The sequence below is a fragment of the Narcine bancroftii genome, chromosome 3, assembly GCF_036971445.1.
Source record: "Narcine bancroftii isolate sNarBan1 chromosome 3, sNarBan1.hap1, whole genome shotgun sequence".
Lineage (NCBI taxonomy): Eukaryota > Metazoa > Chordata > Chondrichthyes > Torpediniformes > Narcinidae > Narcine > Narcine bancroftii.
Genome location: NC_091471.1, coordinates 279017123 through 279032505, shown reverse-complemented (window position 1 = coordinate 279032505; position 15383 = coordinate 279017123). Strand labels below are relative to the sequence as shown.

The 15383-nt window shown below is 40.3% G+C and overlaps 1 protein-coding gene across 5 annotated transcripts in view; it reads left to right on the top strand.

Annotated features, from left to right (window-relative positions):
- Positions 1-15383, top strand: part of iqce (IQ motif containing E) — a 123440-nt gene that overhangs the window by 85038 nt on the left and 23019 nt on the right. For all 5 annotated transcript variants that reach the window (XM_069928288.1, XM_069928287.1, XM_069928284.1 and 2 more), the window contains one exon: positions 859-991. In XM_069928288.1, coding sequence (XP_069784389.1) covers positions 859-991 — 133 coding nt within the window. The remainder of the gene's footprint in view (positions 1-858; positions 992-15383) is intronic.

Sequence of the window (15383 nt, the reverse complement as noted above, 5' to 3'; positions counted from 1 at the left end):
GGGATTTGGCCCATTGAGTCTATTCCAGCTCTCTTGAGGAAGTCCATCCTTGCCATTCATCTACTTCTTTCCCTGTAATCCATTCTCTGCCACATGATATCAACTGATCTGGATTTTTTTCTACCACCCAACTACACTCGTGTTAGTGGCGTGGGATGTGAGAGAGTCCCAGAATCCACAGAAAAACCCAACCGTCACAGGAAATCTCCAAACTCCACTCAGCAGTCTTATCAAGTTGAGATAATGATATAAAAGTTGAGATAATGATATAATGAAAGAAAATAGATAGATTTAGTTCCTTGATGGAGATACATTATCTGCTATGTCAACATGGCATCCACTAGTTAGTACTTTGCTTCAGATTTCACAGGTTTGATGGCTGGCATGGATGTGGTGAGCCAAAGGGAGCCGTTTCTGTGTTGGATGACGTTAACTCTCCCACTGCTCCATCTACTTTGACAAGTCATACCCCGTGACAGCTACATTTTAAAGAATCATTAATATCTGTTCCTATCGTCACAAATTCCTTTCACTTTTCTTCACATGAGCTGATTTCCATTGTTGGCCACCTTGTACCAATCCGTCACTTGATTTCATTTGCAGTGTAGATTCACTCAAGGATAGATTATCGGATGCTCGTCCAGTGAATACAGCAACACATACCAAAGCCAATTCATACATAAATATGTCGCTGCAAAATCAAGTAGCAAATGCTGCTGACAGTAATATCAAAACATTATTAGAAATGTATTTCTGCTGTAGGTATGTTAGAAAAGTGAAAGGACGGTGATTATAAACACCTAATGTTAGTGCCTTGTCTCCAGTTTTTGTTGAAAACTGATCTGTCCTGTGCTGCAGGCATGAGGTTAGTAATCTTAAAGAAAGGATAAGACAACTGGAGGCAGAGCTGGAAGATGATCAAAGAGTGAAGAAAAGGCTTGAAGCAGAACTGGAGGATCAGAAAATAAAGGAGAAGAATGACTTGGCCAAGGTAAAAATGCATTTGGGGTATTATGTGAAATGGTTATTGCTGGGTGTTGTGTTGGAAAGAGTATCAGGTTCAGTGGGTTCACAGAGAGACAAGTCTGGACATTTGTTACAATCACATGCAACTTTTATTAACACACAGGAGACACAGGGGAAAGCGTTAAATGGTACTCGATCATTATTGCATTTAAGTGATGATATAGATATTTACCTTGGACTTTTCCAGCAACAGTAAATGTATATTTGTCCTGCTCAGACATGACAAACCATGACTCTTACACACACACACACACACACACACACACACAGACACACACACACACACACACACACACACACACATACAGACACACACACACATACAGACACACACACACACACACACACACACATACAGACACACACACACACACACACACACATTTCCCTGACCAACAAGGTGGAGGCTCTTTGCGAGTACTGACCTATCGCTGTACTAATGCCTCAACTTCAGTGTAGTGCACTCCTTACCCGCAACACTTCCAGCGATGTCCATAATAGCAACCTGGTATAGAGTGTTGTATGGGGCTTGAACCAGAAGGCAGAGAGAAAGAATATGCTGTTCGTTGGTGTTAGATACACTGCTAATTTGTGTTTCGAGCCAATAATGACCATAGGTGATTTAATTTAGCCAATGGCAACGTGTACACTAATGGGTGGCCGGAGTTCAACCTCGATTGACAGGTGATGTGACTTTGGAATAAGTTTCAGACGGGGAGGACACGTGACCACCTGCAATACACACATACCAGACAGGCAGGGAGGCGATGTTTCCTCCACATACAACAATGGCTCAGTAACTCAGAAGCTTAGATTTCCCAACTAAAGACCCGAGTTGAAATTGCACCATAGCAACAGTGGAATTTAAATTTAGAGTAACAAACTGGAATTTCGAAAAATGCTTGTCATGCATCATAACGAACACCAATCAACAAGATTGTCATAAAATTACACGGTTGGCATAGCGGTTAGCACAACGCCTTTACAGCACCAGCTGTGTTCGAATCCCACGCGTCTATAAGGAGTTTGTATGTTTTCCCCATGTCTGTGTAGGTTTTCTCTGGGGGCTCTGGTTTCCTCCTATTCACCTGAACTTTGTCTCCAAACTCTGTGAAGGCTCAACACGAGTTTACAAACATGGATGGATGTCTGCTTTCCATCAGATGATGAATTTGTTCTATAGTGGACAACATTTGGAAGAAGCAAGAGCACAGAATCTGCTGAATGTGGGCCCCTGAGCTTGTTACTTTGGCCTGGAGAGTATGTCTCGCTAAAATGAGAGATGGCGGTGCAAGGAATACGGGAGGTAGGAGCGGATAGGAGAGACCACAGGATGGTCCGCTACTGCTATTCCCCACAATGGTTATTACGAGCCAACAAATCTGCTCAGTACCTGCACTCACATACAGCCTGTCCATGTTGAGGACAGAGCTATTCATTGTTGTAGGAGTGCAATGGAGAGCAGATACCTGGCTGCTTCATTGGCTGATTTTAGAGCTAATTCCATTGACACCTTCACACCTGGGAAAACAAATTCTGAATGTTAAGTGAGCTATGAATGTAGTAGGTGATCCATCACGAGGGATGAAACAACTTTACCCCCCCAATCTACCTGTGACACATATCCATCCATCCATGATGGCATCGTTCACTATCGCCACAGTTCTTGTAGAGATGGAGTCTCATTTTTTATACCAGGGAACATCTTCCATGTTGTATGGCTCTAAATTGTGCTAAATGGGATCGCCTCAAAAAGTCCTCATAGCTGAACATTGGGAGCTGTGGACCATCAACAGCAGCAAAACTGTACACCACTTCAAAATGAAACTTTGTGGTCCTGCATACCCCTCACTCTGCCATTACAATCAATCAAGGGGATCAATGTTGATTCAATGGGCATTGTGGAAGGGATTGCTGAAAGCAGCACCAATTCAGTGAAACTACCTCACAGGACTACTTGCATGAAAATCAGCAAAAATTGTGTGCAATTCCACAGCCAACAGATCAGATCAAAACTGCAATCCTGCCACTTGCAGTTGTGAATGGTGGTAGCCAACTCACAGGAGGAGGAGGGTAATACAGGCCCTTTTTCCCACCCCATGGTCAAATACTTTTAAGAAAAAACACATAAAGAGGGTGAGAACTTAAATCAGTGAATATCAGAGCTTGGTACCATAGCACAACACTAAAACTGAGTTCATAATTTGTCAATACAGGTTACGATTTCTTGTTTATTGACAGATAAGAACATCACATTTGCTGTCTTATAGTCATGTAGCTCCTCACCTGTGGCCAATAAAGATTTAATTCTCTCCATCAGAGCCCCAGCAATCTCCTTCCTTATATTGCCTTGCAACCTGGGATACATCTCATCGGGCTCTAGGGAGTAATTGCTAACAAAGCTAATTCCTCCTTTTTTAATCTTAAATTATATGAAATTTCACCAACCCAACTGAAATCTCCAACTACAGTGTCTCCCTCCTGAAAAATATCTATGCATAATATAAACAATGATTATGGTCCATTTGGACCAGAAGCCCCATCTCTGCATTGTTGATTCATTGTGTTTACACAGCCAAGTTACAGAATATCTGGAAAATCTCTGTAGTCTAGGTCAATTTGATTTAAGTTATTCAGTGCATCTACTCTGTTAACTAAAAACAAAACTTTGGAATAATAGCACAATGATTCAATTAAATACAATGGCCTGAACTAATGGTCAAGATACATAAATTCAATCCCTCTATAACAGTAGGGGGATTTAATGTTCAATTAACATTTTAAATTAAGATTAGCAATTCTGAGAGATAGGATATACTTGCATTTAGAAATGGAAGGACTGATTAAAATGATTTTGTTTAGACATACAGCATGGTAACAGCCCATTTTGGCCCACAAGTCCGTGCTGCCCAACTTACACCCCATTAACCTCGACCCCCAGTATGTTTTGAATGGTAGGAGGAAACCGGAGCCCCAGGGGAAAACCCACGCAGACACGGGGGGGAACGTACAAACTCCTTGCAGACAGTGTGGGATTTAAACCCCGGTCCCAATCGCTGGCACTGTAAAGGCGTTGCGCTATCCGCTATGCCAACGATGCTGCTTTGTGCATAGGAAATCTAGTGTTTAGACTCAGAAATGGGATGTGTTACAAATGAAATGGAGGGAGAATCAATATCCTCGTAGAGAGGATTTAAACTAGAGCAGCAGGACAGCAAATGGAGAAGTTGAGGGGATGGCAAATTGCAAATGGCAAGGAAAGGAAAGGCAGGAAGGGAGAGGTGAATGGTCTCATCAAGACTGAAGGGCTATGCTTATTTTAATGCACAGAATATTTTTGAAACTTGGAGCCTGGATCGGTACTTGGAATTATGATGCTGTGGAGACTTGGCAGCAAGTGAGTCAGGACTGGCAGCTCAATATTCCTGGGTTTCATTGCTTAAGATGGGATAGAGAAGGAGATAAAAGAGATGAAGGTGTAGCATTGCTAATCAAGGAGAGTGTGACAACTGCGCTCAGAGAGGACCTAATAGTGGGCTCAACTACTGAAGCAGTGTGAGCAGAGATCAGAAATAAGAAAGGTGCAATCACTCTGATAGGGCTATAGTATGGCCACTGGGGGGTGGGGGTGGAGGAAACCGATTATGAATAGTTGCAAAAGCAAAAGATTGTCTTCGTGGTAGTCTTTAACTTTAACTGAGAAGTCCTTGATACTAGAGAGTTAGATAAGGCAAGGTTTGTTAAGTGCATCCAGTAGAGTTTCCTGAAGAAGCATGTAGATAGCTCAACCAGAAAGGGAAGTGAGTCTGGCCAGATGATAGGTCGTTCAGTGGGGGAACGGTTTGGAAATTGTGATCTCTCCTACTTAAGTTGTTATGGAAAAGAATATGCTTGAGCCATGTAGAAAATAGTAAATTGTGAGAGGGCTAGTTATGACATGATTAGACAGGCACTAGAAGAAGTTAGTTTGGATCAGTTGTTATTGGATAAACCTCCAACTGATAAGTGGCAGTTGTTTAAGGACCAACTAATTAGAGTCCAAGATCAGCAGGATCTTGAAGGAATGATAAGGTGACAAGGTAAAAGAACCTTGGATGATGAATTTAGTCAAAAATGAAAAAGGAGGTTACAATGAGACATGGCCCAAGATGAAGATAAAAATTATAAGAAAGAGCTCAAGCAGGGCTTTATAAAGGGGCGATCAGATGTCCTCAGTGAGCAGGATTAAAGTAAATCTGAAGGCATTTTGTATTTAAAAAAGGATGATTTAGGGAGAGGTTAGAGCCACTCAAGAACAGAGGAGGAAATTTATTCTTGGGGTGTGAGAAAGTGGTTGAGGTACTTGTTCACCAAGGATGAGGATATAGGTAGTGGTAGGGCGCATAATGTGGAGAATGTTAATGGCTTAGGGAATTTTGAGATCAAGAAAGAGGTGGTGTTGGATTATTTGGAGCATTAAGATGGGTAAGTCCCGGGAGGAGTCACGTGATGGAGTAGTGGCCGGTAGGGTAATACCAGCCCTCTCCAGAAAAGAAGGAAAAAAGTGAAGTCAATGTTCAATAAATACAAAATATAAGAAATAAAAGATAAAGTTGTAAAGAAATGGCACCCAAGAAGGAAAAAGTAAAAACAACAGGGAAAAAAAAAAGAAAATGTGCCAGAAAAGAAAGGAGAAGGCCTTACCTGCACGAAGAAACAGGGAGCCATGGTGGAGAAGAGCGCCCGATCTCTGAGGTTGGTGATGGCCCCACGGAGCCGCGACCCCCCCCCCCCACCCCCGACTGCTGGACTGCAAAAATGGCTCTCTGAGCCAAACAAAAGTGTGCAACTGCGCATGCGCATGCGCAAACTAAGGAGAAGGAGAACACCGACATGAGGGGGACTCAGCTGAGGAGCGGGGAACCACAGTGCAATCAGCTGAGGGATGCCCGACACCAGAGCTCTCAGCTGGAAGAAGAGGAGAGTGGCAGGAGAGGGAGTGAAAGGAAAGAAGAGCAGAAGCAGGAGGCTCAACAGAAGAAGAGGACCAACAGCAAGAGGCCAAGCTAGAAGAAGCCCAGCAAGAAGAAGCCCAGCAAAGTGAGACAAGCAACTCATCAGGAAAGTCAGAAGAGACACAGTTACAAGGAAGAGAAGAAGACACAAACACAGGTACAGACACAGAAGAAGAGGAAGAAGAAAACCAAGATCTTCACAGAGAAATAGAAGGTAAAACAGATGGACAGAATATAGATAAAGCTTTTTTTCAAGAACAAATGAGAGCATTAAAAGAATAGTTGTCATTAGAATTTAGTGCAATTAAAAGAAAAATGAAAAGAACAGAAGATAAAGTGCAAAGATTAGAGCTAGTCATGACAGAAATAGGGAAAAGAGTAGAAAATGTGGAAGAATGAGAAACAGCTGTAGAAATGGAAGTAAATGACTTGAGGGGAAAATTGGAAGAGTCACAAGAGTTGTTAGCTTATAAAATTGTTATGTTGGAAAGTTATAGTAGGTGAAACAACATAAAAATAGTGGGCCTAGAAGAAGGAATTTATAAAAGAATGGATCCCAAAGGTCCTGGGAATGACAGAAATGCAGGAAGGAATGGAAATAGGAAGGAATGGAAATAGAAAGGGCACTCTGAAACCACAGACACATCAAAAACCAAGATCCATTTTTGTAAAATTTTTGAGATATACGACAAGAGAAAATATACTGGAGTGGGCAAGGAATAAAGTTAGAGAAGACAATAAACCATTGGAATATAAGGGTCAAAAAATATTTTTTTACCCAGACTTAAGTTTTGAACTCTAAAGAAGAGGAAGGAGTTTAATACAGCAAAATTAATCCTATGGAAAAAAGGTTATACATTTATGTTAAGACATCCAGCTGTGCTTAAAATATTTATCCCTGAGGAGCAAAACAGATTGTTCTCAAATCTGGAAGAAGCACAAGAATTTGCAGAATGCTTGCAGGACAGAAGGAGAGATGAAGAGATGTAACAAGAATGAAGAACGGCAATAAAATATATATAAAGATGTAAAAACAATGTATAAATAAAGAACTAAAGAAGGGAAAGAGAAGGGAAGAAAGGAAGTAAGGGGAAAAAAAGGGAGAAATTTGTTATATATGTAACAAAAAATGTTTTCTGGGGGCGTTGGGGGGAGAGAATATCCGTCACTGAAATCAGTTGACGCTTGCAAGCAGGTTCGCAATCCAAATGGAAAGGGGAGTTGTGGTTGCCCAGCAAGGGATAAGGGGCAACTCAGAGAGGTGGGGGGTATATTTAGGGTTAAGGGAATATTGGATGTGGGAGTTGTTGGAGTATTTTATGTTTTAAATGTGTTGTCATACATTGAGTTTAAAAAGGGAAAACAGAGATGAAAATGGGGAAAAGTGGGATTGTGGTGGTGAGGAAGCAGCAGAAATGAGGTGTAAAACAGGATATGAGATGGCCATGTTTAACTATATGACTATAAACATTAATGGAATGCATAACCAAATTAAAAGGAAGAGGCTATTAAATTTACTGAAAAAATAAAAAATATATATAGCATTTGTGCAGGAAAGGAAACGCATCTAACTGAAGTGGAACATAACAAATTAAAGAGAGACTGGGTAGGGCAAGTAGCGGCAGCATCATATATTTCAAAAGCTAGAGGAGTAGCTGTATTAATAATAAAAATGTACCAATCAAAATAGAGGAGGAAATAATAGATCCAGCAGGGAGGCATGTAATGATAAAATGTCAGATATATTCAGAATTTTGGAATTTGCTCAATATAGGTGCACCTAATGAAGAAGATCAAAAGTTTATGCAAGATATTTTTTTGAAGATTGTAGATACACAAGGAAATATATTGATAGGAGGTGATTTTAACCTTAATTTGGATCCATTGTTGGATAAAACTGGACAAAAGACTAGCAAAAAGAATAAAGTGGCCACATTTATGGTTAAATCAATGCAGGAAATGAAACATGGATATATGGAGGAGACAGCACCCGAGAGACAAGGAATACTCATATTACACAAGTAGGCTTAAAACATACTCAAGGATTGATATGTTTTTGTTGTCGGCCCATGTTCAAGGGAGAGTTAGGAAAACTGAATATTCACCCCTGTTATTAGCAATAGAACTGGAGGACATCCCACCAAGAACATATCTTTGGCTTGGCTTCGCGGACGAAGATTTATGGAGGGGGTAAAAAGTCCACGTCAGCTGCAGGCTCGTTTGTGGCTGACCAGTCCGATGCGGGACAGGCAGACACGATTGCAGCGGTTGCAAGGGAAAATTGGTTGGTTGGGGTTGGGTGTTGGGTTTTTCCTCCTTTGCCTTTTGTCAGTGAGGTGGGCTCTGCGGTCTTCTTCAAAGGAGGCTGCTGCCCGCCAAACTGTGAGGCGCCAAGATGCACGGTTTGAGGCGTTATCAGCCCACTGGCGGTGGTCAATGTGGCAGGCACCAAGAGATTTCTTTAGGCAGTCCTTGTACCTTTTCTTTGGTGCACCTCTGTCACGGTGGCCAGTGGAGAGCTCGCCATATAATACGATCTTGGGAAGGCGATGGTCCTCCATTCTGGAGACGTGACCCATCCAGCGCAGCTGGATCTTCAGCAGCGTTGCCTCGATGCTGTCGACCTCTGCCATCTCGAGTACCTCGACGTTAGGGGTGTGAGCGCTCCAATGGATGTTGAGGATGGAGCGGAGACAACGCTGGTGGGAGCGTTCTAGGAGCCGTAGGTGGTGCCGGTAGAGGACCCATGATTCGGAGCCGAACAGGAGCATATAGATGGAGGTTAAACTCCATGCTACTTAAAAGGCAGGAATTTAGAGAGTTTATTGAACGCCAAATTAAAACACATTTTGAAATAAATACGGAATCAGTGAAAGACAAATTTATATTATGGGATGCCATGAAAGCCTTCCTTAGAGGGCAAATAATAAGTTATGAAACTAAGATGAAAAAGGACTACAATCGGGAAATAGAACAGTTGGAAAGGGAGATAGTAAGTACAGAAAAGGAACTAGTAAAAAGGGATGATATAACGAAAAGGAGAGAATTGGTGGACAAAAAAATTAATAATGAAACATTACAAACGTACAAGGTGGATAATGAAAACATAATGAAAACAAAGCAAAAGTATTATGAACTAGGAGAAAAAAATACATAAAATATTAGCCTGGCAACTTAAAACAAAACAAGCTAAAAGAACTGTATTGGCATCAAGGAAAAAAGACAAACAAATTACATATAATCCAATAGAGATTAATGAGAACTTTAAGGAATTTTATGAACAATTATACCAAACTGAGAACGAGGGGAAAGATGATAAAGGAGAAGAATTTTTAGCTAAAATTGAACTGCCGAAATTGCAAGAAGAGGAACAAAACAAACTGCTAAAACCATTTGAAATAGAGGAAGTACAGGATATATTAAAAAAGCTGCCGAAAAATAAAACGCCTTGAGAGGATAGATTCCCAATAGAATTCTATAAAACATTTAAAGAGTTATTAATTCCTCCTCTCCTGGAAGTAATGAACCAGATAGAAGAAACACAAAACTTGCCAGATTCATGTAAGACAGCAATAATTACAGTTTTTTTTTTTCTTTGGCTTGGCTTCGCGGACGAAGATTTATGGAGGGGGTAAAAAGTCCACGTCAGCTGCAGACTCGTTTGTGGCTGACAAGTCCGATGCGGGACAGGCAGACACGATTGCAGCGGTTGCAGGGGAAAATTGGTTGGTTGGGGATGGGTGTTGGGTTTTTCCTCCTTTGCCTTTTGTCAGTGAGGTAGGCTCTGCGGTCTTCTTCAAAGGAGGTTGCTGCCCGCCAAACTGTGAGGCGCCAAGATGCACGGTTTGAGGCGATATCAGCCCACTGGCTGTAGTCAATGTGGCAGGCACCAAGAGATTTCTTTAGGCAGTCCTTGTACCTTTTCTTTGGTGCACCTCTGTCACGGTGGCCAGTGGAGAGCTCGCCATATAACACGATCTTGGGAAGGCGATGGTCCTCCATTCTGGAGACGTGACCCATCCAGCGCAGCTGGATCTTCAGCAGCGTGGACTCGATGCTGTCGACCTCTGCCATCTCGAGTACTTCGACGTTAGGGATGTAAGCGCTCCAATGGATGTTGAGGATGGAGCGGAGACAACGCTGGTGGAAGCGTTCTAGGAGCCGTAGGTGGTGCCGGTAGAGGACCCATGATTCGGAGCCGAACAGGAGTGTGGGTATGACAACGGCTCTGTATACGCTTATCTTTGTGAGGTTTTTCAGTTGGTTGTTTTTCCAGACTCTTTTGTGTAGTCTTCCAAAGGCGCTATTTGCCTTGGCGAGTCTGTTGTCTATCTCATTGTCGATCCTTGCATCTGATGAAATGGTGCAGCCGAGATAGGTAAACTGGTTGACCGTTTTGAGTTTTGTGTGCCCGATGGAGATGTGGGGGGGCTGGTAATCATGGTGGGGAGCTGGCTGATGGAGGACCTCAGTTTTCTTCAGGCTGACTTCCAGGCCAAACATTTTGGCAGTTTCCGCAAAGCAGGACGTCAAGCGCTGAAGAGCTGGCTCTGAATGGGCAACTAAAGCGGCATCGTCTGCAAAGAGTAGTTCACGGACAAGTTTCTCTTGTGTCTTGGTGTGAGCTTGCAGGCGCCTCAGATTGAAGAGACTGCCATCCGTGCGGTACCGGATGTAAACAGCGTCTTCATTGTTGGGGTCTTTCATGGCTTGGTTCAGCATCATGCTGAAGAAGATTGAAAAGAGGGTTGGTGCCAGAACACAGCCTTGCTTCACGCCATTGTTAATGGAGAAGGGTTCAGAGAGCTCATTGCTGTATCTGACCCGACCTTACCATACCAAGACAAATCCACTAACACCAGCATCATATAGACCAATATTTCTACTTAATTCAGCTTATAAGATAATAGCAAAATTATTAGCAAACAGATTGGCTGATTGTGTACCAAAAATAGTAACTGGATTTATTAAGAAAAGACGAACAGCGGATAATGTCTGTAAATTTATTAATCTAATTCATGCAGTTCAAGGAAATAAGAAACCAACAGTGGCTGTTGCTTTAGATGCAGAAAAAGCCTTTGACAGAGTAGAATGGAATTATTTATTCAAAATATTACAGAGGTTCAATCTACCAGAAAAATATATTAATTGGATTAAAGCATTATATAATGGACCATTGTCGAAGGTAACAGTAAATGGATATGTATTGAACCAATTTAAATTAAGTAGGTCAACTAGGCAGGGATGTCCATTATCCCCCACACTGTTTGATTTAGCAATAGAACTATTGGCAGAACTGAGAAGAACAGAAAATAAAATAAAAGGGATAAAAATAAAGGAGTATAAAATCCATTTATTTGCAGATGACATCATAGTATACTTAACAGAACCAGAAATATCAATAAAAGAATTACATAAGAAATTTAAGGAGTATAAAGAAATATCGGGGTACTAGATCAACACAAATAAAAGTGAAGTAATGCCAATGAGTAACGCAGATTATACAGAATTTTAAAAAGAATCACCATTTAAATGGCAAACACAAGCAATCCGATACCTAGGTATTAGGTTGGATAATAACTCAAGCCCCTGTACAAATTAAATTATCAGCCACTAATAAAGAAATTTCAGGAAGACTTGGAAAGAACATTGGAAAATATTACCGCTAACGTTGATAGGGAGGGTAAATTGCATTAAAATGAATGTCTTCCCAAGGATACAATACTTATTTCAATTGTTACCAATTCCCTTAATAGAGAAATTCTTTAATGAACTAAAGAGAATAATAATGAAATTCTTGTGGAAAAGGGGGAAATAGAAGATAGTGTTAGATAAATTAACAGAAAGTTACAATCATGGTGGTTTGCAGTTAACAAACTTTAAAAATTATTATAGAGCCACATAATTATGGTATTTATCAGATTTTTACCAGACAAGGGAAAAACCAGACTGTACTAAGATGGAACTAGATAAAATAGGGGAGAAGGTACCAGACATATACTTTATAAGTGGGATGAAAAGCTGGTACAATATAAAAGCTCACCAGTACTGCATCATTTACTCAATATATGGAAGATTCACTTAGAGAGGAAAAAAATGAATTACCAAATACCAAAATTACTATTGATGCAAAATCCGATAATCCCTTTTACAATAGATAACCTTTCCTTCAGAGAATGGGAGAGAAAAGGAATTAAAAGAATAGAAAATTGTTTTTTGGGATATAATTTATTAACATTTGAACAGTTGAAGTACAAATATGGAATAACTCATGGTACAATATTTGCATATCATCAACTGAAAGCTTATTTAAAGGATAAATTGGGAAACAGACTGAGGTTACCAGAAGGAAGTAGCTTTGAATATGACACAATGATAATTTAAAGATTTATAATGAACATGTACATTAAGCTGCAAGATAATGAAAATGATGAAATAAGCTATAAACCCAAACAAAAGTGGGAAAAGGACATAAACATAAAGATAAAAAATGAAACATGGGAAAAGTTATGTTCTGGAACTATGAAGAATATAATAAAAACAAGGTTATGCATGATACAGTATAATTGTTTACACAGGTTATATATCACGCCCCAAAAGTTAAAAAAAATGGGATTTAAAATTATCAGATAGATGTTTTTGCTGTAAGAAGGAAATGGGAACAACAGTACATGCAATTTGGGCATGTGAGAAAGTGAAAATGTTTTGGGAAGATCTAAATCAGATATTTTAAAAAATCATAAAAAATAACATACCAGAAAAATCTAAGTAATATAAGAAGTAAGGAATCAGGCCTCAAATTGGATGAAGTGCAAAAAAGATTTATTATGATAGCCTTAGCAGTAGCAAAAAAATGTATAATGTCAACTTGGAAAATGGAAGAGAACATGAGAATACAGCAATGGTACATGGAAATGAATAAATGTATTCCATTGGAAAAAATAACATATAATTTAAAAAATAAAGTCACTTTATTTGAACAAATTTGGGAACCATACATGGAACATAACAGAGAAGGGTTGCCTCATACCTCCACCCCCTAAAATGATAAGAAGATAAAACTACTTGATCTAGTGTGTAAAAGTAGATAACACATTTTTCTTGTTTAGTTTTCATTGTGTGATGACATTGTTTAATGGTTTTATTGTATTGTATATGTTGAATATTTATTGGTTTTGCAGGGGAATGGGAAGGGGGGGAGGGAAGGTAGGGGGGGAAAAAAAGGGACAAAATGCCACTGTGTATATTTAATGAGAAACGTTTGTATATATTTTGGTTGATATGCTCCACAGTATGAAAAATTTTAAAAATATTTTAAAAAATGATGGGTAAGTCCACTGGGCCTGATGGGATATATCCCAGGTTATTAAATGAGGCAGGTTGTTGGGGATTTGACAAAGATCTTTGCATCCTCACGAGTGACAGAAGAGGTCCAGGAGGACTGGAGAGTGGCTAATGTGCATTTATTCAAGAAAGGGGAAAAAGATAATCCAGCAAATTATAGGCAGTGAACCTCACATCAGTGGGAGGGAACAATTGGAAAGGATTCTTAGGTACAGGATTTATGCATATTTTAAAAGTCTTGGTCAGATTGGGGACAGTCAGCATGGCTTTGTGACAAGGGCAGTTCATGTCTTAGTAATATTAAGTTTTTTGAGAAGGTAATAAAGGGTGGTTGAAAGTAGGGCAATAGATGGACATTCATAAGGTGTTTGACAAGGTCTTTCATGGTAGGCTATTTCTAAAGGTGCAGATACATGGGAATCCATGAGGAATTAATAAGATCATGACTTTGATGCAGAAATATTCAGCCCATCAAGTCTGTCCCGCCATTCAATCATGAGCTGATCTATTATTTCTCTCAGCTCCACTGCCCAGCCATAACCTTTGATGCCATGGCTAATAAAGAACCTATTAATTTCTTCCTTAAATACACCCAATGATGGTCTCCAAAATTGCCTGTGGCAACAAATTCAACAGATTCACCACCCTGTGATGAAAGAAATTCCTACACATCTCTGTTCTAAATGGCCGCTTTTCAATCCTGATGTTATGCCCTCTTGTCCTAGACTCTCCTAACATGGGAACCTTTCGACAACTACTCTGTCTATGCCTTTCAACATTAAAAATGTTTCACTGAGATTCCCCCTCATTCACCTAAATTCCAATGAGTACAGGCCAAGAGCTGTCAAATGTTCCTCATATGATAACCATTTAATTTCCAGAATCATCCTAGTGAACCTCCTTTGAACCGCCTTTAACGTCAGCACATCTTTTCTCAAATGAGGAACCCAAAATTGCTCTCAATACTCCAGGTGAGGGCTCATCAGTGCCTTATAAAACCTCAGCATCACATCTCTGCTCTTATATTCTATTCCTCTTGAAATGAATACTTGCATTGCCTTTGCCTTCTTCACCACTAACTCAGCCTACAAGTTTACCTTCAGGCTATCCTGCACGAGGACTCCCAGGTCCCTTTGCATCTGGAAATTTTCTCCCCATTTAGAAAACAATCTGCCCGTTTATTTCTTTTACCAAAGTGCATGACCATACACTTTCCGACATTGTATTTCATTTTCCACTTCTCTGCAGATTCTTCTAATCTGTCTTAAGTCCTTCTGCAGCCTTCCTGTTACCTCAACTCTACCTGTTCCTCTACCTACCTTTGTATTATCTTCAAACTTGGACACAAATTCATTCCATAATCTAAATCGTTGATATACTACATAAAAAGAAGCACGGACCCCTGTCGACTACCACTAGCAAATGGCAGCCAACCAGAATGTGATCCCTGTATTCTGACTCTCTGCTTCCTGCCAATCAGCCATGCTCTACCCATGCTAGTAGGTTTCCTATTATACCATGTACTCTTACCTTGTTAAGCAGCCTCATGTGCTGCACCTTGACAAAAGCCTTCTCAGAATCTAAATACACATCCACTGCATCTCCTTTATCTAGCCTACTTGTTACTTCTTCAAAGAATTTCAATAGATTTGTCAAGCAAGATTTTGTCTTTAGGAGACCAGACTGAATTTGGCTTATCTTGTCATGTGCCTCCAAGTACTCCGTAACCTCATCCTTGATAATCGGCGATGACACCTTCCCAACCACTGATGTCAGTCTAACCGGTCTTTCTTATTCCCTTCTTGAATAGTGGGGTAACTTTTGTGATTTTCCAATCCTCTGGGACCATACCAGAATCTATTGATTGCTCCTCAATCTCTACTGCTTCTTTCTTTAGAATCTGAGGATGCAATCTATCTGGTCCAGAAGACTTATCTACCCTTAGATCATTCAGTTTTCTGAGCACCTTCTCCCTTGAAATAGTAACTGCATTCACTTCCCTTCCCTGATGTCCTTGGA